The sequence below is a fragment of the Denticeps clupeoides genome, chromosome 7 (assembly GCF_900700375.1).
Source record: "Denticeps clupeoides chromosome 7, fDenClu1.1, whole genome shotgun sequence".
NCBI lineage: Eukaryota > Metazoa > Chordata > Actinopteri > Clupeiformes > Denticipitidae > Denticeps > Denticeps clupeoides.
The window spans coordinates 20,832,372-20,858,854 of NC_041713.1; the positions used below are offsets into that span (position 1 = coordinate 20,832,372).

Here is a 26,483-nt window from a genome sequence, read left to right on the forward strand (position 1 = left end):
TCAGTCGGTGATCCCCACATGCTTCAAGGAGTCCATCATTGTTCCGGTCCCCAAGAAAACCCATCCTGCCTCCCTCAACGACTACCGCCCTGTAGCCCTCACCTCAGTAGTGATGAAGATCTTTGAACGGCTGGTCAGAGACTTCATCATTTCTTCACTACCAGATACACTCGACCCACTACAGTTTGCATACCGTCCCAACCGGTCCACGGATGACGCCATATCACATCTCCTCCATACTGCACTCACCCACCTGGACACTCGGAAGGGAAATTATGTTAAAATGCTCTTCATTGACTACAGTTCAGCATTTAACACAATAATCCCTTCCACACTCACCACCAAGCTGGAGCACCTGGGACTCAGCTCATCTCTCTGTCAGTGGATCTCCAACTTCTTAACCGGGAGACCACAGGCAGTAAGGATGGGTGGACATGTCTCAGCCTCCATCACTCTCAGCACTGGAGCCCCCCAGGGCTGTGTTTTGAGCCCCCTGCTGTACTCCCTGTACACCCATGACTGTACAGCCACTACAAACTCCACCACCATCATCAAGTTTGCTGACGACACTGTCGTGGTGGGCCTGATCTCTGACAACGACGAGACGGCCTACTTGGAGGAGGTTGGAAATCTGGCGAACTGGTGCCAGAGGAACAATCTCCACCTGAACAAGACAAAGGAGTTAATAGTGGACTTCAGTACAAAGCAGGAGAGGACCTACCAGACCCCTGTCATCAACAGGAGCCCAGTGGAGAGAGTGGACAGCTTCCGTTACCTCGGTGTTAACATCACGCAGGACCTGTCATGGTCCTGTCACATCAACACCGTGGTGAAAAAGGCCCGGCAGCGTCTCTACCACCTCAGACGCCTGAGAGACTTCAGACTGCCCTCCAAGGTGCTCAGGAACTTCTACTCCTGCACCATAGAGAGCATCCTGACGGGAAATATCTCAACCTGGTTCGGGAACAGCACCATGAAGGACAGGCGAGCCCTACAGAGGGTGGTTCGATCAGCCGAACGAATCATCCGTACCAAGCTCCCTGACCTTCAATCTATCTACAGCAAACGGTGCTGCACCAGGGCCAGGAAGATAGTGAAGGACCTCACCCACCCCAACAATGGACTCTTCTCTCTGCTGCGATCAGGGAAGCGCTTTCGCTCCCTGAAGTCCAGCACAGAGAGAATGAGGAGGAGCTTCTTCCCGCAGGCTGTCCAAGCTCTCAACATCAAGAGTACATAGAACTCCAGCACTTTCACCTCCAATCACTCCGGACTCTTTTGCACAAAACCACTTTGCACAAAACCACTTTGCACATAATCACTTTGCCCTTACTGCTCTTTCTTTTATGGCTCTTTCTTCTTTCTTAAACATTGTAAAAAACTGTAACTCATTTGCACACCTTCACCCTACCAGTTACACATATTTTATGTTAAAGACGTAAAAGTGTAATACTTGGTTATGTTTGCAATATTTGCATATTGGTTCACTGTTTACTTGCAACATTTGCAATACTGTGGTCTGTAGCAGTTGCAGAAAGCATTTCACTGCACATCATACCGTGTATGACGGATTTGAATTTGATTTGAATTTGGTAGTATTCAACTCTCCCTTGAAGTCAACTTATAAGAGACAGGACACAAAAATACAGCCAGGCACATAGAACACGTGGGACGTACGTCTAGGGACGTAACAATGGTGCTATTGATATTTCAAACCCAGCAGACCATTCCCACAAAGCATAAACACAGGATGTTGCATTCTGTTTAGGACAGCTGTAGGGTGCAATGAGTAGATTCTTTGGTAGAAATGTGATGTTTGAAGTGCGGAGGCAGAAGGAGCTCAGGCTATAACACAGAGGTCATCGTGTTATAAGAGCACTATTCACTTTTCTTCTACATGATTCTGACTGTTTATCTTTTAGATGTTCAGATGTCTGAACAGTGTTTCTGTTCTTGATGTACTAGAATTCCTTCTGGTGAATGGGCAAATTTTTAAACTATTGCTGTCTAGGTTAAATATTGGGAATATTGTATGATCATACCATACTGAGAAGCCAACAACCTGTCAGATACCTTTTAAGGCACTTTAAGGACTGTTTGAACTGACACATTTAATTGTGTTAATATTATTTCATAGCAATTCATTTAAAAATATTTTATATATTAAAATTAATGAACACTGCTGTATTTTGTTTGCCTCCTTGCAATGGGTTACAGTGGGTTAATTGAACTTAAAAAATGCAGACATGACTTCCTGTCCATGACAAACATTGTGGTTGGTGAATGGTGTCGATAATGTCATTTCCACAAACCTAAGATCAATGATTACTGGTTTTGGATACTGTACTGACACAGTATGTCACAGAATGTGAATGGCCACTGAGGCGCCACTGAGCAAAGTACCGTCCCACATACTGCTCCCTGGGTGCCTGTCATGGCAGCCCACTGCTGATTAAGAGTGATGATTAAAAGCAGAGGACACATTTAGTTGTTTGCACCATGTTCTGCGCTGCAGTGTTTCACAATGACAATCACTTCACTTTCACTTTAATTACCTTGATGGCTCTGGTCTTACATCTCTGGATGTAAATGTCCTGAGGTGACCTGCAGCAGTGTTCCGTCGCATGGATCACCCTCTGTAGGGCTTTGTGGTCCTGGACACAGCTGTTACCAAACCAAGTAAGGTTCTGTGTCGGGAGGCACTCCACAGCGCCCGTGTAGAAGGTCTTTAAAGTGAAGTGAAGTGAAGTGATTGTCACACGTGATACACAGCACACAGTGCACACAGTGAAATTTGTCCTCTGCATTTAACCCATCACCCTGAGTGAGCAGTGGGCAGCCATGACAGGCGCCCGGGGAGCAGTGTGTGGGGACGGTGCTTTGCTCAGTGGCACCTCAGTGGTAACTTGACAGATCGGGATTCGAACCAGCAACCTTCTGATTACGGGGCCGCTTCCTTAACCACTAGGCCACCACTGCCCCACTTTAGGATGGCTGAAGACACCATGAACTTTCTCTACTATATCAGGTGGTACAAGTGCTGTTTTGCCCTTGTGGTCTGAACCAGGATGTGCTCAGAACAAGGGGTGTGGACACCCAGGTAATTGAAGTGCATGGAAGTTATACCGCAATATAAATACCACCACCACCAAAAAAATGGCAAACCAAATTTAAGCTCATCCTAGTACACAGTAAGTAGAAGCAGATTGTATCTCTCTTCCATCTGACTTTAAATATCCATATTTCAATTCTCACATCTGATACGTGGGAATAATGATGCTGACTAAGTACTCTATTGTAGTCATGTCACGTGATCCATTAAAACTGTAAGAACATTTCTGAAATGGTAGAGTTAACAACAGTTTTTCTCAGTTTGGCTGCAGGTACGCAAGGGAAGTCTTTCTTATGTGAACGCCGTGTCTCAGAGAGGAAATTGCTGAGTTAGATTTAGCTCGTCCCCATGGCAACGAGGACAGCAGGTGGAACAGAAACATCCAGGCTTGTTAGTCTTAATGGAAGTTTACAGCCGTGTAAAATAACCAATAAGCCGCGCACAGCACTGCAGAAAGTTGTTGTGCAGACAGCTGAAGGTTCGCCTGCTCCTACACACACACACACACACACACACACACACACAGACAGATTAAAGAAGCTTTAATTATTCAAATCAGATATGCCGCCATCTACTTTAAACGCTTTGTTGATGACAGTGGATCACACATCCTCTCTTTCTCTTGTTCTTTCAGGCCGTCAGTGCGTCGCCATGACAACTGTCGATCGGCCCGTGCCACTGGGCGTGTCCCAGGTGGGAACGGGGCTCTGTGAGGAATATGGATCCACCCACGGGGATGACATCATCGAGGAGGTGGGACCAGCTGACGACGTCAGCAGTGACCTCAGCACGCTGGTGCTGCCCTTCCCTGAACTGGCACCTGTTGTCTTCTTCTGCCTGAAGCAGACGACGTGTCCGCGCAGCTGGTGCATCCGCATGGTGTCCAGCCCATATCCTTTCAGCCGTCACCACAGCAGGCCGCAGGGCCGTAGCCATGGCAGCAGTGACCAGACAAGTCAGATGAGTCACACGGACATAGCTTGGAAGTGTGTGTGCATGTGTGCGTGCATCGACACAGGATTAAATGTCAGCTCTGGTGCCAGATACAGTTCGGTGATAGGTTGTCTTAATTACCGGTCAGAAGTGACTCCCACTGAGTCTAATTAGAAGCATTAAAACTCTAGCCACACAAGCACACAGCATGCTGGTGGGGAGAGGCGCGACCTAAAAAGTCCCACACCGCTGGGTCCCTTTTACGTGTTACAATGACAAAGCCGGATTACACAAGAGAAACTAATCTTCATACATCCTGGGCCCAGAACTCACAGAATATTTCCACAAAATATCCATATTTAAATTCTCACATCTGATTTGTGAGAGTAATGATGCTGGCTAAGCACTTGTTTGCCTTTTAGTTGTGTCACATGCTCAATTAAAACTGGAAGAAAAATTGATAAGTATTACACATAGAGTTCACAACATGGTTTCCAGAAATATTCCATGCAACTTGGAATTACAGTGAATCTCCACAGATTGCGATTAAATATGCCTGTCCTGGGAGGTCGCATGGTTCATTCCATTTCCTGCAAAAATCTGCATAATGAAGACCCAGTGGAACACAAACACAGCCTGGAAAAGCTTGTTAGACTTGCTGCAGCTCTTCAGGTGGTGTCAGAAGAACTGGTCTTAGTGACATTTTATTACCGGACAGTTGATGTTCAGACAGTTGGCTTTTTCGGGGCAGGAAGCAGGAAGTTCGCTGGAGAACATGGATCCCTGGTTCTCCTGCAGTGTCCAGCTCAGCTTCACCTCTGGGTCGGCCCAGCTTTGCTCAGTTAAGCTCTGCTCCATGACATATCAGCACAGTTTATTTCAGCCCAGGTTACAGGAAGACTGTTGAAGACTGTGTGATGCTGGCTGGTGGGTTTTGTGTGTGTCTGCAGCCCTGTGGCTTATGTTTGGCTCCCTGGAAATGGATCTGATGCAACCAAGTTGACAGCACAGGGTCTGCCAACATGTCTGTCTTGGCACTGCTTCACAGTGTGTGTATATATACATTGAAATTCATGCATGTAATTCGTGCATTTCATTTATGGATACCTATTTTATTTGTTTGTGGAAATTCCACACGGGTGGCTGCGTGTGAAATTGCGTGTGTGTGTGTTTGTGCCTTTTTTTGGTCTACGTGTGTGTGGGGGGTTGGGCGCAGAGAGACGGCGCTTTCAGGTTTGGAAATGCTGGTCCTTTTCTACACATTCATCTGTACCTGGTGTGAGTTGACTGCAGAGAACATCCCTACAGACAGATTCTCTCACCTTCAGCTGCGTTATGACAACGCAGACGTCAGTCTTGTCCACACGTGCAGATAACGGTCTCATCAGCTTGGGCCATTTAAGAAGATTCAGACAAAAGTCTCACACACACACACACACACACACACACACACACAAACACAAACACACACCTCTGGCCCACTGTGCAGAATTAAATATCAGGAATGAGCACTGCATCTGACATAAAATAACACATTTGCTAAATAAATCGTGACCTGTTGTCTTATCGCTGTGAGACGTAGTCGTCGGCAGCGTGGTCCAGGAGCTCAGAGCTGCTGTTACACCCAGAATGCCCCGCGCTCATGCCGACAGCTGCATATCACAGCTGGCCTGAGAAAACCACATCTCCAACACTCCACTCGGCCAATTAGCTCCGTCCTCTTCTGGTGAAAGTGGGTCTGGCCCAGTGGAAATGAGTGTTTACAGCCCCTGTCCCGAAGTGGCCACTGCGTCAGACTCTTTAGATTGTAATGCTCCAGATGAGCCCCTCGGGTAGCGGTCCTGGTCTAAGTGTGTAAAATGGAGACGGAGCGGCTGATTTAGCGCAGTGTAAATTGATTTCCTACCGATTAGTAATGAATTGAATTCCTTGGAGATGCGTTCAGAAAGCCTTCACCTCCTTACCAACTTTGTCAGCTCATAATGAGTTCATACATCTTCATGTGCTTCGGTGCTCGGCTCGGCTCGGCTCTCCAGGCAGCTGGCCAGGGGAATTTCAGATCTGTCTGCTCACATCACCGTGTGGTATGTGTGTGAAGGAAAGGTTGTGTGTGTGGTGGTGGTGGAGTCTGGGCAGGATGTGGCTGCTGGAGTGCATCCCGGGACCCTGGTGTAGGGCGGGGCCTCAGCATATAGAGTCAACCAATCATTATTCTTGAATAAATGCGCTAATCTGTATATTAGCGTATTAGGCTCCTCCCTTTAAAACTAAATGTATACATACCTCATGAAAAAAATGGCTAAACGTAAAGAAATGGAAGTAATCTGTTGCACCTAATATTATAGCGTTGATGTAATATAAATAAACAGGTTACAGCAGGTTTGATTGGTTTATGTACATTACGGCAATGCAAAAATATTAGGTGTGACAGATGAATGAAATTTTTTGAAAGTTTAGCCAGTGTTTACTTTTTTTAGTGTAGTCAGTTCGTACTCTTCAAAATACAGCAGTCACTTTAATCTTCTCTGTATATTTCTGTAAATACATAAAACGTATTTGATGTGAACTTATTTAGTGAACATATTTATTCTTTATCTCTCATAATCAAACCAATAGGTCAGCAAAAAACTAAAAGCAATAATAAAGCACGCACACAACCATCCTCGTGTCTCGGCGCAGAAAAAAAAAAGCACCGCCCACTCCCTGTCTACTGCAGGAGGACAGAAAGCAGCGAATAAGCCATTTCATCCACAGGAGCTGCCAGCGAGTCCCGGAGCGGACTGTGTTGCATGTTCCACTGTTTCCGGTGCTGTTGTGTTGCGCCAAAGCGCATAAGCACCGTTGTGGAAGTGAGCGCTGCATTTCCCTGCCTGCTCGCAAGACGAATCGGATCATTAGTAACAGCTGACTGTGTCCTGTGTGTGCTAGACACCATCCAGACCCATGCCTGCTACAGCACCTGTCTCACTGCAGTCACCTTCCAGAACCGTGTCGGTGTGTGTGTGTGTGTGTGTGTGTGCTAGCTGTATTGAATGTAGGGCTCTGTTACTGTGCTGTATCATATTAATATCCAGACTGAGGGGGTGAGGCGCACGTTCTTCCATGTAAGGAATGAAGAGTGTGTGTGAGGTGAGGGAGAAGGTCAGACGGAGACAGATTGTGATTTCGCTGATGTGCTGTAAAGTGAAAAGGGATCTTACATTAGAGGATATTACATTAAGGGAATCGGACACTTTCGTCTGGGGCGCTGAACAAAAAGATTGAAGGGAAAGACAGGTGAAAAGATTTTTCTCTGTGTGTGACAGCGAGACAGATTAAGATAAGGAGACAGGTAGTCAGCCTGGGTAAATGCTGTGACTCGGAGGGGGGTCATGTGACCTGTCAGAACGCTGTTTGAGGGCAGAGAGAGCTGCACTTCTCCTCATTCTGCACTTCCTTATATATATATACAGTAGAGGCCAAAAATTTGAACACCTTCTCATTCAATGTGTTTTCTTTCTTTTCATGAACATTTACATTAGATTCTCACTGAAGGCATCAAAACTATGAATGAACACATGTGGAGTTATGTACTTAACAAAAAGTGGAGACCTGGCCTCCACAGCCACCGGACCTGAACCCAGTTGAGATGGTTTGGGGTGAGCTGGACCAACAAGTGCTAAACACCTCTGGGAACTCCTTCAAGACTGTTGGAAAAGCATTTCAGGTGACAACCTCTTGAAGCTCATCGAGAGAATGCCAAGAGTGTTCAAAGCAGTAATCAGAGCAAAGAAACTAGAATATAAAACATGTTTTCACTTATTTCACCTCCACATGTGTTCATTCATAGTTTTGATGCCTTCAGTGAGAATCTAATCTAATGTAATTGGTCATGAAAATAAAGAAAACACGTTGAATGAGAAGGTGTGACAGCAGGCATGACTCCTAACACTTCCGGCTCAACCCCCCTCCATCCCAGGAGACTGACTGACCCCCAAAAGATTGCTTCAGTGCAGTGGGGTGAGATAATCCATGCTGGCCAGGTCCCTGTGGCAGACAGAGGAAACGGGAGGAGAGTTCACCTCACCTTACCACACCAGTTCCCCACATCATCCGCCACCACTTCCTCCTCTCCAGTCACATCGCCGCGGTGAATAATAGTCCTCCCGCCGCGACAGGAGGGGAGGGGTCGCTCACACCGATCCATCTTTAGGTGTTTAGTAAAATGTCGACCGTCTTCCGTCATTTGAAAAAAAAAAAAGCCAAACAGAGAGAGGAGCGAAAAAGCACTTCTCACAGGAGGCCCACATCGTCCAAACCTGACATCATCATCACCACACAGTGACGCATGACTGAGCCAGGCAAGGCCAGGATATGACGATGTCACACAGACACACACAAAACATCAATTTGTGCATGACGTTGTGTGCGCGCGATACTTGATCAGTTCTGATCAGTTCTTCTGGTTTCTGTATGTGTTTGTGTGTTAAAACAGAAGGTCGGGGATTAGACTACACACACAGACAAATCTCACAGTAGCTGCTGAGCTCTCTGCATGTTGCTAATGACACACACACACACACGCACGCACACACACACACACACAGTGTTTCAGTGCGGAACTGAAGCGTATTGTGGGAAGGAATTATGAACTGCCTTCATGGGAAAGCTTTTTAAGGATTTTGCATGCCTCCAGCACTTCCTGTCAAGATCTCTTCTCTTTCATCACTTTCTTCAGCAGGCCCTGCACTCTTCTGTCAGCGGGATGAATGTGTGTGTGATGATAAAAGTGGTGTGAATACATCTGGGTGCACAGAGCACATGGATATGAGTCAGGACCAAAAGAGTTTATCCCGAGATCCTTCTTCCAACATCACCGATTCTCTTATGAAAGCTCATTTCGCAAAACAATTTCTGATAATAATAATTCTGTCCTCCTGTGGATTTACAGTAAGGCCCAGTCTACATGACTTTCATCATATCACTGGAGTTCACACTGCACGCTGGTGGTCATTGGTACTTAAATCAACATTTACGCTAAGAGCATGTACTTTCCACCCTTATCCATAGCAGTTTACACACAAATCAGGGAACACACTAGAACCTGTGATTCTGCAGTTGTCTGGTTCAGTGGTGAGAGTGTAAGACACTAGGCAACCACCACCCAATAATCCATAATTCCCGATAATTTGGTCACTGCAGATACTCGTGGAAAGGAGACATATGCATTTAACCCACTCAGGACAGCACCACACTCAACGTGGGTTGGTGGATTCGAACCATCGACTTTGTTAACTGTTAAGCTCTCACTGGTCGCTTCCTCTCAATTACAGCGCAGGTCGAGGAGAAGAGCATCATCTGTAATCAAAACGTTCCAGCAGCGCAGCGCTCGGCTCCTTTCAGCAGAATTAATAAGAGAAAATCCCACGGCTCTCGGCTCCGCGCCGAGATTAATGATGAGGTGCGCTGAGATTCAACACAGACGCGCAGGCCTGCTGCCGAGTGTGGCGAGCTTGACCCCTGACCCCGTGCAAACGCCCACCTCGCTCCGGCGGCTAGTAATGGTCTCGTTATGAGGCATTTGCACCTTTGTTAGAATTGACTTGGCTTGTGTTTTTTTTTGCCACGGTTAATGACTTTTTAAATTGCTTTTTTAAACTGAGGCATTATCGCCGCGCGCACAAAAGGAGGAGGGGCACTCTCCCTGACAAAAAAAAAAGTCGTAAGTTCAAGTGATTTTATTATATTTATGGTCTAATGCCAGTCTTGCATTTGGAATTTTTAATTTTTTCGTTTTTTTTGCTCTTTTCAAAATGAGAGTTGACGGAACAATTCTCTTCAATTTGGCCTCGGAGGCGTGAGCTGCCACTGTGCTGCCTTCATCGTGATGATCCCTTTTGGCCAATTTCCCAGGCAAATTAGGAAGTGAAGCGCCAGAGCATCCCAGAGGTCTCCCGCCGTTTAGATGGTGTTATCAGAACCCCGCGGTAGTGGCTCTCAGCGAGTTTTCTCTTTTCTGACCTGAAAATCCCAATCTGCCTCTTTTGGAAGTGCTGCTGGGTGAATGGGGGTTGGGGGGTGGGTGGGCCTTAGCTCTTCTTGGAAAACTACTTTTTTTTTTTTTTTGCTGCTGTATTAGCTGGTCTTTAGCGGAGTCCAAGGGGACTTTCCAGCTGGGTTATTGTCAGCGAGGCTGAGTTAGCAGCTGTACCCTGGCAACACAGTGGAGATTTGGCTGTATTCTGGAACAACCGGTGGAACTGTTCTCACTTAAGGAGGGTTAGTCACTACATGCAAACAGCGTCTCTCTCTCTCTCTCTGACATGCAAGTCATCCTGGCTGCACAGCGGGGAATTTACATCGAATAAAAAAGCTAAATATTTATTCAATATTTAATATCACACTCTATCACACACCCATACACATGTAACCAACACACACACACACACACATGCTCAACACTGAGGTTCCTTATTATGACCCTGTAAAAGAGTCCTGCTGTTCATATGTGACTCACGGCTAGCGCAATCTCCTCTTCACCTGCCACCAGAGACCTCCTACTGTGCACGCACACACACACACACACACACACACACACATACACACACGCATACACACACAAGATGGTTGAGATTTTTGTACTGTTCTCTGTTGTGATGTCAGACTACATCAACTGTACCAGAGTATTTTGTAGCCCTCGCTGGTCAACTGGAATGGAGGATTGGGCCAACAGCAGCCGCCAAGATGCTATGATCTGCTGATTCATGTACAGATTCACAACAGTTGGTTAGAGGTCATAATGAGAATGTGTAGAGTAACCACCTCCTCGAGTGATCTGGAGCCGGAGCATGTCGTGTGTTACAATAATATTCCTACACTATCGTGCACCCAGCTACTGCCGAATGACTTTGTTTGGGCACGGCTAGATGTGCTTCATGTTCAGACACTGCGGTTATTGCAGCTTCATCTTTTTTTCTTGTGGAAGACCTTGTGATTGTAAGGAGTTGATCAGGACCTTCACTTCAGATAACATAGCTTTCCGATTCACCCTCAGAAACATAGTGCATTTTACTCCTGCGTGTGTTTGAACATGTTTTTATATGTATATATTAGATTTTATATGTATACGTATATTATTACCATTATTTTTGTACCCTGCTGCTCTAATATTCCAGCCTTTTTTTTTTTACTTTATGGAACAGGGTCAGAATATCTGCCTCAGTATGTGTGTTTGTGTGTGTGTGTGTGTGTGTGTGTGTGTGTGTGTGTTTGTACGCCACACTACTCCCCTACTGTGAGTCTCTGTAGCTTTAGTCCTGCCCTGCTCACCTGTCTGCCAATATTTATCAGTGTCATCACTGATCCCACTGTGTTTCTGTGTGTGTGTGTGTGTGTGTGTGTGTGTGTGTGTGTGTGTTGACTGCATGGGCTGTGTGCAGTGTAGTAACTTATTATTTGCCCTTAGTTCATAAACAACACAAAATCATTTGAGCACAATTCCTAATCATAAACATTGTCAACCATCCTTATTCAGAGGGACTTACAACATGCTTTTGTGTGACCATCAGTGAAAGTGAAAGTGATTGTCATTGTGAAACACTGCAGCACAGCACATGGTGCACACAACGAGCAGGCGCCCGGGGAGCAGTGTGTGGGGATGGTGTTTTGGTCAGTGGCACCTTGGTGGCTCGGGATTCGAACCTTCCTTAACCACTAGGCCACCACTGCCCCAAAGTAATTCACTAGGACCCTAACTATGAATACAATACAATACAATACAGTAGTCAGGTTATGAACATTACTAGTTAGTCTAAGTACTTTCTAAATAGGAAGGTGCTGTTAAGATGCTGAAAATACTCAGCGACTGTGCTATGCTGACCTCAAGGAGAGGTCCCACTGAGGGGCCAAGACAGAGAAGTGTCTATATGACTTTCTTACTTGTACGTGGTGGGACCCAGCAAAAGTGGTTGAAAGAATATGGTTAAATACAGTTATTATGGTTAAACGGATATGGTTGAACATATTTGAATAGAGCAGGCTGTGGTTGATTGGAGTAGGAATTGACTAGGGATGAGTAGTCCTCAATGTGGTTGAAATAAAGATGCCCCGTGGCCTTTTGCAGGGGATGTGAAAAAAATTGAATAACTTTGATAGGTCTGGTCGTGGCTCTATGAGGATTTTGTTCTGGCTGCCGAGCATCAGCTCTTCTCTGGATGTTCGGTGAACTACTGCATGTCAGAAGGGTGTCGAGGTTCCTCCTGCTTCTTGCTCCAGGCTGGTGTCTGTATTCTTGCCTGTGTGGCTGTGAGTGACAGTGCCAATCGGAGTGAAATACAGAGAGCACAGAAATGAAGGAAAAGGCAAGTTCATCTGTAAGGGCACAGCAGTGTGGGAATGCCCCCGATGGCCTTCAGAGCCCTGAGCCCATCTAACACAATGTCCTGCCCTACCTGGAGACCATGTGTCGCCACATTCCTGCATCCGCTTGTCTTCTGTCACTGAGTCTGACGCAAAGCCGGCTTCTCAGACAGACGCATCTCATTTTTCGCCAAAGCAACAAATCTCTCGCTTCGCTATATGGACTCAGAATGGATTTTGTGCGTCCTTGAAATTCTATCTCGCAGATATTGATTTTATCATGGTATCACGGTTACTTTATTTATGGCATCAAGTCTTATTTTGCCTGTTTTGATATTTCCAGGAAGATAATCTCTGTGTACTGCTCTGTATTCTATTGATAGCCCTGAGATCGGGCGATCGGCTTACGCGGACTGATGGGTGAATTATGCCGAATTAACAGAAGGCCTGAAGCCCTACCCAAAAGGGGAATGGAAGACATGTTTCTCAAATCTGTCTCATGCCTCTAAAGAATCTACTTTCTGTTTTCAGACTGAATGTTCTTCGTTAAATCCAGTCTCTGGGACGATGTCCTTAGGTTAATCTGCACACTTTACAAACTGAGCGAACGTGAGCGGAGAGAAACGTTCCCACCATACACTGCAGCTCTGTCTACGTGCATGTGTGTGTGTTTGCCCGTGAGATGAAGTGAAGAAGAAGCTGAGTGAAGCTGACTGACTTGCATCCTTCATGCTCCAGCTCTGATGAGAGGGTGACCTTGCCTCTCTGCTGCCCCTCGTTCCTCATTTAGTTCGTCACCCGGCCACCCTGTCTGCACTCGACTCTCCACTCATTACGGAGACGGTGCTGCTTCCCGCTCAGTCTGAGTGGAGACATATTTTATTCGTTTTTATTGTTCCTGGGACTGCTGTACATCCAGCTCAGCGCGGAGCGTGAATCTGATGGCCACATTAAACATAGACAATTCCATGATGGAAGCGTTGAAGGTTCGGTGCACTGAGAATTGAGATAAAATGGGGTGTTAACAGGGCTGAAAAGTGAAGCTCTCCATCGGCCTAAATAAATCCGCGTAGAACACTATTTACCATTTCAGTTCCTCATTTTCAGTCCCATCCGTCAGCATAACATCTGAGATGGGAGCAATAATGAGCGCAGCCGACCGACCATGAAGCTCCTCACCCGTTGAGGTGACGTCAGGTCACCAGCAAGGTTATGCCCAGGTGTGTGTGCATGCGGGTTTAGGTGGTACTTTAGTCAAGGCAGGAACATTGTCAGGGATGGATGAGTTCAACGTTCAGAGTCAAATTTTTAAGTGAAGAGTGAGGAACGCAGACAGGCAGCAGTAGGGAGGCCGGGAGAGAGCCAGGCGGAGAGAGAGGAATGGCCCACTGGGTCTAACATCCAGGAGCCTGGAGAAGGCAGACGAGAGGCGGTCTGAGAACATATTTTGTCTTGGTCTTTGGCCGCTTATAATGAAACATCACCATGTTGTGCATTTGTGCCTCCTGCCTGCTCTCAGATTGGACAGTTTTCCACAATCATGGCATGTGGTGTGCCACGAATGGTATTCAGTGAAGAGTAAATATGTTGCCAACGTTTTAATCACAGTAATAAATCACATTTTTGCTCATGTGCACCAGGTGGTGCAGGGAAGTGCATATCAGTCTATATATCTATGTTCTTATTGTGCTGCTGTGTGTCCTCAAAACAAAGGAAAATGTCCCCATCCGTTCAAGTTTATTGATCAAATCTAAAGCCGAGTACAGCTGTGCATGAGTGGCTTTTCTGATTGTGATTCCATTTGAGCGTGTAAGCGTGTTCGGGTTTTGTGTGTTTTGTGTGTGTGCCACAGGTTGGTTTTAAAGTGCTCTTTCATTCCTCCGGCTACAAAAGGCTGCCCGCAGATGACAGAGTTGGGCCTTGTTTTGTAGCAGCATCCGCTCTGTGTGTTCTGTAGATTAGCAGCGGCCGTTCGGGTCTTCAAAAGCGGCAGCAAAAAAAAAAAAAAAAAAAGACGACACCTAGAACCTTCCACGGTTCAAATTATCATCACAGAATCCCTGCAACTCAGCCTATTAATAATGCAATTAGTCCTCTCCGTCTCACCGCTCTGTTCTCCCCCTCCTCCTTCATCTATTGTCTCAGCCCCAACGTGCTTTGTCTGGCCCCTCAGCACCTGTGTCTCTCAGGCAACGCGCACAGCTGTGCTGTATCAGCTTCTCGGCCCCGGCGCCACGTCCACCGAGGGCTCCACACATTCAGATGCAGCTTCGCACCTCTCCTCGCCGCCCGACTCGTGCGAGGTGGCCCGGGTCACCTTCTCCGTGGCTCCAGAAGGCGTGTGTATGTGACTGGACTGGGACTGTCAATCGGTTTTTAAAATGTAAACAATCACACATTTTTCTGTGAAATCATTGCAACGAATTTTCAAGACTAAAGCTTGCTCTTTAAATTCAATTATATAGGCAAGTGTGGAAAAGAGGCTCAGATGGGGATTGAAATGAAGATAATTTGGTCAGTTTTTAAAACGCCCTGCCGGCTCTGTCAGTAAATAAAATGGAAATAAAACGTAATGCAAATGGTACAATTTTGTTTTATTAACAATGTGCCCCAAAACACTGTGAATGGTGTTGTGTTGCATGCATTGCTACTGACATCCAAAAAGATATCATATCAGGGACTGCTCCTGTGTCTCGATCCGCCCTGAAACTCCTTCACTGTGGTCTCCTTCGTGTGGCAATTGTTTCTAGCTAGGCTGAATTTTGCACTATACACCAGCACTGCACAGGAAGTAAAGAAGTTATAATTTTTTAACGCAGTAATTTTGATAGTCACATATGTCAGGCCCTCCTTCCAGAGCATCTTTAGCAGATCTTTCATGTCACGTCTTCGCCAGTAACCGACTCCGGCACAATAATGCGGATTAGCTTACATTGCCTATAAAACTCAGACCATTAGACCCTCTCACAGATCCTACTGGTGGTGCGAAAAAAAACAAAACAACCCAAGGGCTCATGGGGCTGGTGGCTTTGTTTCTAGAAACTCCGTTCCGAAAGAATGCGCAGATTCAGATGAACGGAATACAAGTGCCTTGTCTACTGTACAGGGAGTGCAGAAATATTAGGCAAGTTGTATTTTTGAGGAATAATTTTATTATTGAACAACAACATTGTTCTCAATGAACCCAAAAAACTCATTAATATCAAAGCTGAATGTTTATGGAAGTAGTTTTTATTTGTTTTTATTTTTAGCTATTTTAGGGGGATATCTGTATGTGCAGGTGACTATTACTGTGCATAATTATTAGACAACTTAACAAAAAACAAATATATACCCATTTCAATTATTTATTTTTACCAGTGAAACCAATATAACATCTCCACATTCACAAATATACATTTCTGACATTCAAAAACAAAACAAAAACAAATCAGCGACCAATATAGCCACCTTTCTTTGCAAAGACACTCAAAAGCCTGCCATCCATGGATTCTGTCAGTGTTTTGATCTGTTCACCATCAATATTGCGTGCAGCAGCAACCACAGCCTCCCAGACACTGTTCAGAGAGGTGTACTGTTTTCCCTCCTTGTAAATCTCACATTTGATGATGGACCACAGGTTCTCAATGGGGTTCAGATCAGGTGAACAAGGAGGCCATGTCATTAGTTTTTCTTCTTTTATACCCTTTCTTGCCAGCCACGCTGTGGAGTACTTGGACGCGTGTGATGGAGCATTGTCCTGCATGAAAATCATGTTTTTCTTGAAGGATGCAGACTTCTTCCTGTACCACTGCTTGAAGAAGGTGTCTTCCAGAAACTGGCAGTAGGACTGGGAGTTGAGCTTGACTCCATCCTCAACCCGAAAAGGCCCCACAAGCTCATCTTTGAGGATACCAGCCCAAATCAGTACTCCACCTCCACCTTGCTGGCATCTGAGTCGGACTGGAGCTCTCTGCCCTTTACCAATCCAGCCACGGGTCCATCCATCTGGCCCATCAAGACTCACTCTCATTTCATCAGTCCATAAAACCTTAGAGAAATCAGTCTTGAGATATTTCTTGGCCTAGTCTTGACATTTCAGCTTGTGTGTCTTGTTCAGTGGTGGTCGTCTTTCAGCCTTTCTTACCTTGGCCATGTCTCTGAGTATTGCACACCTTGTGCTTTTGGGCACTCCAGTGATGTTGCAGCTCTGAAATATGGCCAAACTGGTGACAAGTGGCATCTTGGCAGCTGCACGCTTGACTTTTCTCAGTTCATGGGCAGTTATTTTGCACCTTGGTTTTTCCACACGCTTCTTGCGACCCTGTTGACTATTTTGAATGAAACGCTTGATTGTTCGATGATCACGCTTCAGAAGCTTTGCAATTTTAAGAGTGCTGCATCCCTCTGAAAGATATCTCACTATTTTTGACTTTTCTGAGCCTGTCAAGTCCTTCTTTTGACCCATTTTGCCAAAGGAAAGGAAGTTGCCTAATAATTATGCACACCTGATATAGGGTGTTGATGTCATTAGACCACACCCCTTCTCATTACAGAGATGCACATCACCTAATATGCTTAATTGGTAGTAGGCTTTCGAGCCTATACAGCTTGGAGTAAGACAACATGCATGAAGAGGATGATGTGGACAAAATACTCATTTGCCTAATAATTCTGCACTCCCTGTAATCTGGTGACTTGGCTTCTTCATCTGCCTCCTGCTTCCCCCATTAGAGGTCGCCGCAGTGGATTGGCCGGTCTGGTTGCCCTTCTTCACACACCCCTCCACACGCAATCCTCCGTGGTGCTGGCTTTGGGACCAGCACAAAGAAATACACTGTCACATGCGTCCCCAGTGCCAGGGTTTGTCTGGAGTGTGCGGATTGCGTGTGCGTGTGTGCTTGTGTATTCGTGTAGACTTTGTGCTTGACACACGTCTTCACCATATTGGGTTTCTAGCTTTCTATCGAGGTTCTGATTCTGCCTGCTGTTTGAACCCTTTGGTTTTTTTTAAACAATGTGGCCTAAAACGCAACTAATGATTTATCTGAAAAGAGCTGCCATGGTTCTGGAATTATCCATTAGGAATGTTTGACCGATGCAAAGGTTTGTAAAGCAACGTTCCAGGGAAACCGGGAGTGTGTGTAGGAGAGTTCTGGGTCTGGAAACCGTCAACTATATTCACACACTCGCAGAAGGAGGCATGCATTATTGATGTAGAGCTACACTTGAATAGAATACGCTTCCTGTCAGGGAGGAGACAGGCTGCACCATGGCTGGAAAATAGGAATCTGGTTTTCCTCTGTGTCCGGACACTTTCCTTTCCCTGTGTGTGTGTGTGTGTGTGTGTTTATTTTTTTGTGGGCTGCAGTGGGAGTTTCATGTTACTGATGTTTTCCTGTCTGATACCAAAAGAGAAATAAAGATCAGAGGTCAGATGAGGCGAGAGGCAGGTGTGGCATTCATCTTGCCTCCCTCTGCCATCTAGAGCAACATTCTGTCACTTCCTGTCCCCTTGAGACCATCCCGCCATCATTTTGGTGGATCAGATCTGCATACCTGAGCACTTTCAGACCGGTTTACTAACCCACACGTGGCTTCTCACTGTGGCTCAGATCACAGATCAGAGGGTCTTATGCGAAGAAACCGCATTTGCCCACAGCTGCTGGGCTCAGGGGGCAGTGGTGGCCTAGCGGTTAAGGAAGAGGCCCCATAATCAGAAGGTTGCCGGTTCGAATCCCGATCTGCCAACGTGCCACTGAGGTGCCACTGAGCAAAGCACCGTCCCCACACACTGCTCCCCGGGCGCCTGTCATGGCTGCCCACTGCTCACTCAGGGTGATGGGTTAAATGCAGAGGACAAATTTCACTGTGTGCTGTGTTGCAGTGTATCACAATCACTTCACTTCAGTGTGGTCCGAGGGGGGTTTAAACGTCTGTCTGCCTGCCGTTGTCCCGGTCAGGAGCTTGTGGTGGCATCACAGTCTTTTCCCACGTATCTGAACATGCTGGATTATGCATGTGCATGCCCACGGAGGACAGACTCCCTCCATCTTCCTTCCATCTCTAATTTACAATTTCTTTCCCACACATACGTTAATGGGCCGGCTCTGCCTCACGCAGAGACGCCGCGTTCAGTTCAGTCTCCGAGGAGGCGCCTCGCCTGATCCTGTTGCTGTGGCAACAGGGCCTGGCTCATCTGCTGGAATTCTGGTCTGGTGTGGTTAAACGGGGAGGAGTTTCTGAGCTGACCGAAGCCACACGCTCTCAGCTCAGCCCCCGGGATCTGTGTGTGTGTGTGTGTGTGTGTGATAAGGGATGACAGCCTTGCATGTCTCTTGTGCAGACTGTACATCACCATTCGGTTAGATTAATTTTTGACACACAGTATCATTTTCTGACATGCATTCTAAATGTGTGTGTGCATAATACATGTCCGCTGGGAGCAGGAGGGTTTTAGAGCTGTCACCGGGCCTCAGAGGGATCATGTGACACTCAACGCCCGTGAGATTTTGGATGCTGTCTGGAGGTGCATTTGTATAAATTTCTTCTCCTCTCCTCTGTTGGGGGACACTGTACAAGCATCCAATTGACAAGCGAATGGGAGAGCTACGGTGGCGGATTGTACAGACATGCGGTGCGCCTTGATCCTAGTGTGGGGTGGTCTTTTTTGGCACGTTTGAAACATTTGTTTGTTTCATGTCCAAGGCTTGGGGATCTTTTCTCACTCTTGTCCCAGTGGTTTCTGGTGTAAATTTTTGGACCAAAATAAGTATAAAAAAAATCTGTCTGGTGTGGTGCATTTGTCAATTTGGAAAACACATGTGTGGAGTACACCTAATACAAATTGGTGGGGAAACGTGACTCCTCTCTTCTCCTCCTCTCCATGCCTGGGAAAACGTGTTCGGGCACATTCGGAAGTGAGTGTGTAACGAGTCCGGCATTACAGCTGCACACCGGCGTCTGTCCTCACATTAACTATGATTGTGCTTTCTTATTATGCTGTGAGTGCTTCAGGGTGTTTTTCTTATGAAAAATAAGCCATATCTCTTGCATGCTGATGGCATCAGACTGAAAAGAAACAGAACCAATGTTCGTTTACGCCCAGTATTCCAAACCAGGTTCTCTATGGGCTAAAAAGCCCCACGGTCTCAAGTTCGTGCTGTACTGAGGTCTGTTGGTTAGTGCATGGTCGCGCCGGAAGAGTTTTTCACTTGCTCAGCTGCCCCTGTTTCTTGCAGGGACATCTCACATGCTAATGTTACTCCTTCTTTCCTGGTGAGGCTGTTTTAACCGGTTTGCGTTTCAGTGAAAAATCAATCCGAACAACCGCAACGATCCAATGACCCAGTGTGACCAGCAGGAAATGATTACTTCAGGTCCATGTAGCCTACTGGTAGCTGTCCATGGTGGTGAATGTTTCAGTGAACACCCTGTGGAGTGGCGGACTTCGAATTGGTGAACCTTTACCCTCCACCAAAATCTTGCTGTTTCTTTAGACTGTACCATGTAGCGCCAGGTTGCTTAGTAAACGGCTAGAGTTTTGAGTTTTGGGTGTTGTCCGCCTTCCTCTCGGGTGTGAGGTCATGGAGCTGCTGCTGAACCATATTTTTAGCCTTTTCGTCTCCCGCTGGCCACGCTGTCCACCACTCTGCCTGTTTGGAGAGTGATTGGTCATTACTGTGCTTGAGGTGGCACTCTTCTAACAATGTGTCCACGCACGGTGTCAGCTTCCTGAAGACTGGGGAGGAGACAGCTGTGGAATAGGTGAAAGGGACGCTGAGCTGAGAAGTCGGGGGGAGAGGTGGTAGAACAGAAAGAGAAGCAGAAGGGAGAGTTTTCCAAAAAAATGTTACATGCTGCCGGCCAGCATGTTTCCTGACGGAGCCTGAACAGGAATATTAAATCAAACCGCGAGGAACGGCCCACTAAGAGTGGCACTGACCTCACACAGAGCGAGCGGAGGGAGAGAGACTCCGACGGGGGTGAGAAAAAGAAGGACACAAAACAGGCTCATGATCACAGGGAGAAGACCTTTAGAAGAATCTCCATGTACTGTCCCAGCTTCTGCACAGCAGTGTATTTTTATCATGGGGCTGCATGTTCTGTATTACAGTAGAAAACGTGAATTTAGATAAAGAGGTCATTGAAAAAAATCAGACCAATTTTACCGCAGCGCCAAGGGACGTCAAGGTGCATCAATTAGTGAGAAAATTAATTCCTGGTCAAAGACAAAGGTCTAGTTGTGTTTTAGTTCATCGCTCACAGAAATGAAGGATGTGGCAATTTTCCACACTAGATCTGTGAAGCTGTTGTGTAATTAATTAATAAGTCATGCCTCAAACATTAAATCCAGGTAAATTGTAAACCTTTCAGGAATACTGTAATTCTCGGACCGTTTTCTTGTGTCGTAGACCGTGGTCACTTATCCTGCTCCATATTTATGTGGCCCTTTTCTTCTGTGACTGACGGACTAAACAGTGTGAACAGCATGCGGTAGTGCTGATGTCACGCTGGGCTGTGTGTTCCCTGCCCGGGTGGCAGGTTCACTGCGTTCTCTGACAGGGGAGCTGTGCCAAGCTGCAACACTGGCAGCAGCCCTGATATTTCAGTGACTCAAACACTCATCTACACAACTGCATGTTTATGAGGTGTGTAGAGAGACAACGAGAGAGAACCCTCCTTTATTACAAAACAAGCCCCAAGTGAAGATCTAGTGTGTGGTGATGTTACTGTTGATAAATGCTGGGTTGAGTTGCGTTGTTATTGTTGATCAGTGCAGGGGTGAGTTGTGTTGTATATTGTTGATCAGTGCTGGGGTGAGTTGTGATGTTATTGTTGATCAGTGCTGGGGTGAGTTGTGTTGTGTATTGTTGATCAGTGCAGGCGTGGGATGAATTGTGTTGTTATTGTTAATAAATGCTGGGTTGAGTTGTGTTGTTATTGTTGATAAATGCTGGGGTGAGTTGTGATCAGTGCTGGGGTGAGTTGTGTTGTATATTGTTGATCAGTGCTGGGGTGAGTTGTGATGTTATTGTTGATCAGTGCTGGGGTGAGTTGTGTTGTGTATTGTTGATCAGTGCAGGCGTGGGATGAATTGTGTTGTTATTGTTAATAAATGCTGGGTTGAGTTGTGTTGTTATTGTTGATAAATGCTGGGGTGAGTTGTGATCAGTGCTGGGGTGAGTTGTGATCACTGCTGGGGTGAGTTCTGTTGTGTATTGTTGATCAGTGCTGGGGTGAGTTGTGTTGTTATTGTTGATCAGTGCTTGGGTGGGGTGAGTTGTGTTGTAATTGTTGGTTGATAAATGCTGGGGTGAGTTATGATCAGTGCTGGGGTGAGTTGTGTTGTTATTGCTGATCAGTGTTGGGGTGAGTTTTCATCAGTGCTGGGGTGAGTTGTGTTTATCAGTGTTTTGCTGTGTGGCATTGTGAAATTGTTGATAAAGTTTGTCATGAGTATTTGCTGTAGTCAGGACATGTTCTGCTGTAGAGATGCAATAATTACTACAGGAAAAATAAAGCTAATGAAAAGTGTTCAGCTAAAAGAATAAGAACACACACACACACACACACACAGAGAGAGAGAGAGAGAGAGAGAGAGAGAGAGAGAGAGAGCACTTTGAGAGTTTTTAAAAGCTCCCTTACTCATAGTACTGAAACTAGCAGCAGCTCCTCTGTGAAATTACCCAGGAGGTGACAGTGTCGAACAAACTCTGCCAAATCATCAGAATTTCTAACAGGGTGATGGGAACAATAAACAATATAAGAACAAGTGTACCTAAGCGTGTGTGTGTGTGTGTGTCTGTATGCGATAAGGGAACGTCTGAAATGTCCTATCAGACATTAAACTTCCACCGAGCTTCCAACTTCACTGCACATTCCTCTTGCACACACAGCCATGCCTGGTGTGTATTACTGAGCAGGGTTTAGGAACTTCTCATGTTATGAGCGGTGTGTTTGTGCGTTGTTAGATTGCTTTGCCATCGCGTGAGTGGACATCTGTTTCAGGAAATGTGTCTGTGCACGTGGATGTGTAAGTTCTCCCAGTTGGGACAGTGTGAGTGGGAGTTGGGGAATGTGTGTGTGTGTGTGTGTGTGTGTGTGTGTGTGTGTGTGTGTGTGTGTGTGTTTGGTGCCATTTGGGACCCAGAGATCTGGCCTCATTGTGGAGCCCCCTGGGGTGGGAGCAGTGAGTTGAACAGAAATAGCTGCACTCATCATCCTCTTACTCCCTTGTGGAGAGGCTCCAGCTGTATCCATCCAACACACACCTCTGGAAACCTGCAAGCCCTCTGTACCATGCTGCGTGTGTGTCTGTGTGTACACTTCTCAAGATGTGTCACTTTATTAAACAGGGAGTCTGTGTAAGTTACTTTTGTAAATCATGGAAAACAGGTGTGTGTGTGTGTGTGTGTGTGTGCGTGCAAGTTACATATACGATAATATATATATATACACATTTGTGTGTGTGTATATGTAGGCATGGCATATATATCTCTCAATTAATCTCCCCTTTTTGCACATTTCTGCTCATTTTGCACGATTGTCTTGTTTTGTGTGTCTTGTTTGAAATATCCAACATATCCACTTACATGCATCCTACATGATGTTGTCCACTTTTGTCCTGTTCATTGTACAGAAAAGATTTACTTTTCTCTTATAGGGATCTATACATCCTGAATGCATTCCTGGGACTGCGCACACGGCAACCTTGTGTCTCTCGCCACGTGCCACTAGGCATGACCCGGCTGCCGAACCTACGTTGTCCTTGTGCCACCGCTCTAAAATAAACCCCGGAGTCCACGCGCCTGTCACTCAACGGGGCAGATGTGCGCGGGTGAGAGACGCGGCGTTTCTCCTCTCTCGCCCCTCAGCCAGGTGATTGCAGCTCCGCCCCCTCGCGCCGCAGCCTTTGTGCCGCGGAAATGGGGCAGGAGCGGAGTCACTTGCCTGAATGAGCCGTGACAGGCTGTCCCGAGCTCTCATCGCGCTCATTACCTCTGTTGTGCTGAACAGTGGCGGGCTGAGCGGAGTGATAGGGATCCCGTGGTAGAGGAGAGTGGGGTTAATGAAGGGGAGTTTATCCAGCCACGCCGTGCCCTGCTTCTTCTTCTTCTTCTTCCACCAGTGCCACCGTTCCTACCACCCACATCACACACTGTTCGAGCCGTGATCGGGCGTAAAAAGTGAGGCACAGGAGAACAGAATCTGGCCCGGCCCGATAAGTACGTGCACCAGACCTAGAGGGAAGTGACATGTGCAGCGAAATTAGGGGGTTTAAACTATAATCCCCAGAGGCTAGTCTCCGTTTCACCTTTCACCTCCATTTTTTGCACCCTGAGGTGGATGGACTGATGATGGAGGAATGATGGACACCACAGGGTTTGAATAAAAAATGAAGCAGAGCGGTCCTGCTGTAGAACTCCGTGCAGCACGACACCGCTGCCAACTTGCCCGCTGTCACATGTCCAACTGTGCACAGTTCTGAGAACTTTCCTTCTGTCCCGCAGCCGGACAGTCCAGAACACGCCCGAGTTTACACGCGCTGCCGTGTGGCAGACGTGGACGGGACGACGCCAGACACGAGGAACACCTCGGGGTTCATGAGGGAGATGTCCGGATCACGATGGCTTAAATAGGAAAATGATTAGACATTACAAGCTGCACCTGATACTTGTTACACACTCGCCTATCAACCAGACGACCCAGGTTCAAATCCCACTTACTACCATTGTGTCCCTGAGCAAGACACTTAACCCTGAGTGTCTCCAGGGGGGACTGTCCCTGTAACTACTGATTGTAAGTCTCTCTGGATAAGGGCGTCTGGTAAATGCTGTAAATGTAAATGTATCCATGCATGCTATACAACGATGACACGCAGACACATTTGTAAACCCGAATACTCGGGGAAGAGGGACATGTCGTGGAAGTGGGACCGGCATGGACGTGACATGACAGTGGCTGTGAATTGCGAATCCAATTAACATTTCATTAAAAATTTACATTTAATAATGTACATTTGAGCAAGACACATAACCCTGAGTGTCTCCGGGGGGACTGTCCCTGTTACTACTGGTTGTAAGTCGCTCTTGATATGGGCGTCTGATAAATACCATAAATGTAAATGTAACGTACAACCAGCTTGTCCCGTCGTCTCCCAGCAAAGACCCTGCTGTAGCCTACAGTGCTCACTTTTCCCCATTGCATCTTTCCCTCAATTAACCTCCATTATAATACATTTCTGACTAGCACTTTTTATTTAACAGTTAAACGTAGCTTTTTAGATCACTTTAGATCATGATTTTAGAAAATGGCAAATCTACAGCCATCCCAATATGCAACAGCAGACAATCTCTAGTAATTGTGGTCATAACAGCATCATTTAGTGACTGATAACATCTAGTCAAGATGCTGTGTCAAGGACAAGGAACTTTTTTTTAGAACATTTACAGAATAGCACTCTACTGCCCAAACTTTTTGTTGTTGTTTAAACTATGTATAGTAAGTAGTTTGCGTGAGTTGTAAGTTATTTTTGCTGGTAAATGAAATGTTGCTTTCCTGCATTATTATTAGGTGATTTGCTGTATAGTGTTTATACTTGTGTGAAATGTTTGTTGGTGTGAAACACTCAAATGCACCATTATCATCAGACAGAAGAGCTACTTTTCTGCACTTTAGTTCGGCTCGCCATGGGTGCTGTTTTAGCTGCCCTGCTGTTCGCCTGATGTGCTGCGTGGGGTCCTCGGGGGGCCTGTCTCTGGGTCGTGTGATGGCTCGTTCAGATCCTTCTTCCTTGTTCAGATAAGGCACCTAGAGAGACGGCAGAGGCGGGCGGGAACGTGTTGGCTGCTACCGTTCTCCTGCCACCTGTGAATCTGATAAGCAGCAGCATGCGGTATCAAACGTTCATTACCTTTTCTTCAGTTTAAGGCCCCGTCCACACGAGAAAACGTTTTATCTGGCCTTGAATTCACTCAGAGACGGCGTTTCAGGGGACCCAGGACAATTATTTCTGAAATGGGTTCCAGAGTGAATTTCTCTTTTCTGTGTATCCGCGTGGACGCCTACTTCGCTTATTGCTGTGCTGCCCGGATGTCCAGGGCTGTTGAGAAAGCTGGGCGGGGTCAGCTGGGCAGGCCGTCCAATGGCAATGCTCTCTGCACGATCCTTATAGGTCTGGAGGGGGGCTTAAAAAAAAGCTAAAAACCCATTTTAGAGAAAAGTGAATTTCGTTTTTAGAATCACATCTCAACCCAAGTTCAAGTTCATACTTGATGGTATGTTATCAAGTGAATGTTGTAAAATAGATTTTTGCCACATTGCATGGTGCGTGCTTTTACTTCTCCGGTGTGAGTGAATGGTGTGAGAGAGAGGATAGAGGACAACCATGTAAACTCAATTTATAGGATAACAGTGAATATTAAAGTGTGCCCACCCCAGTTAAAATGCCACACCATTTTCTAGTTTTTTAAATTGATTTGTAAAGAATAAAGGTAGAAAATGTTTAAAAACTATTAATGGTGGTCTTTCTTTTACAGGAGTTTGTGCACTCTTTATATTCACTGTATGACATTCAGTATAATGAAGTCACAACAGCACAAAGCCTCTTTACAATTCCTTACAGACTGCTCTACTGAAGCTGCCTCTCCAGCAGCACCGCTGTCATGCTGCAGAGAACAGACTCCCCATCCTCTCCAGATACCCTGGGTGTTGGTGCCTCATCATAGATAGTGAAAAAAGTATAGTCAGTATGAAAAAATTCATTTCAAATATAATACAATTAGTAAAGTGCTGCACAAAACCTGTAACACATGAGAAGCAGTGTGAGGTCAATCAGATGAGAGAACATAGCTAAACATAAAATATTTATATAATGTTCCAAATGAACATTTACAGCATTTATAAGACACCCTCATCCCAAGCGCCTTACAATCAGTAGTGACAGGGACATTCCCCCTGGAGACGCTCAGGGTTAAGTGTCCTGCTCTGGGACACAATGGTAGTAAGTGGGGTTTTTAACCTGGGACTTTGTGGTTTCAAGTGTTTTACTCACTGGGCTGCTGCCACCCTAAGTGACTGATTCTGTAAAACAGTATAGTGTAGTGTAGTGTAGTAAAAA

The 26,483-nt window shown here is 46.1% G+C and overlaps 1 protein-coding gene across 2 annotated transcripts in view; it reads left to right on the forward strand.

Moving 5' to 3' along the window:
- Window positions 1-26,483, forward strand: part of cacna1ia (calcium voltage-gated channel subunit alpha1 Ia) — a 112,433-nt gene that overhangs the window by 23,494 nt on the left and 62,456 nt on the right. Inside the window, exon 2 of one of the 2 annotated variants that reach the window (XM_028987686.1) lies at window positions 3,747-4,002. In XM_028987686.1, the coding sequence (XP_028843519.1) occupies window positions 3,764-4,002 (239 nt within the window). In that variant the 5' untranslated portion in view covers window positions 3,747-3,763. Of the gene's footprint in view, window positions 1-3,746; window positions 4,003-26,483 lie in introns of those variants that run through there. The other variant, XM_028987687.1, reaches the window with a different exon arrangement.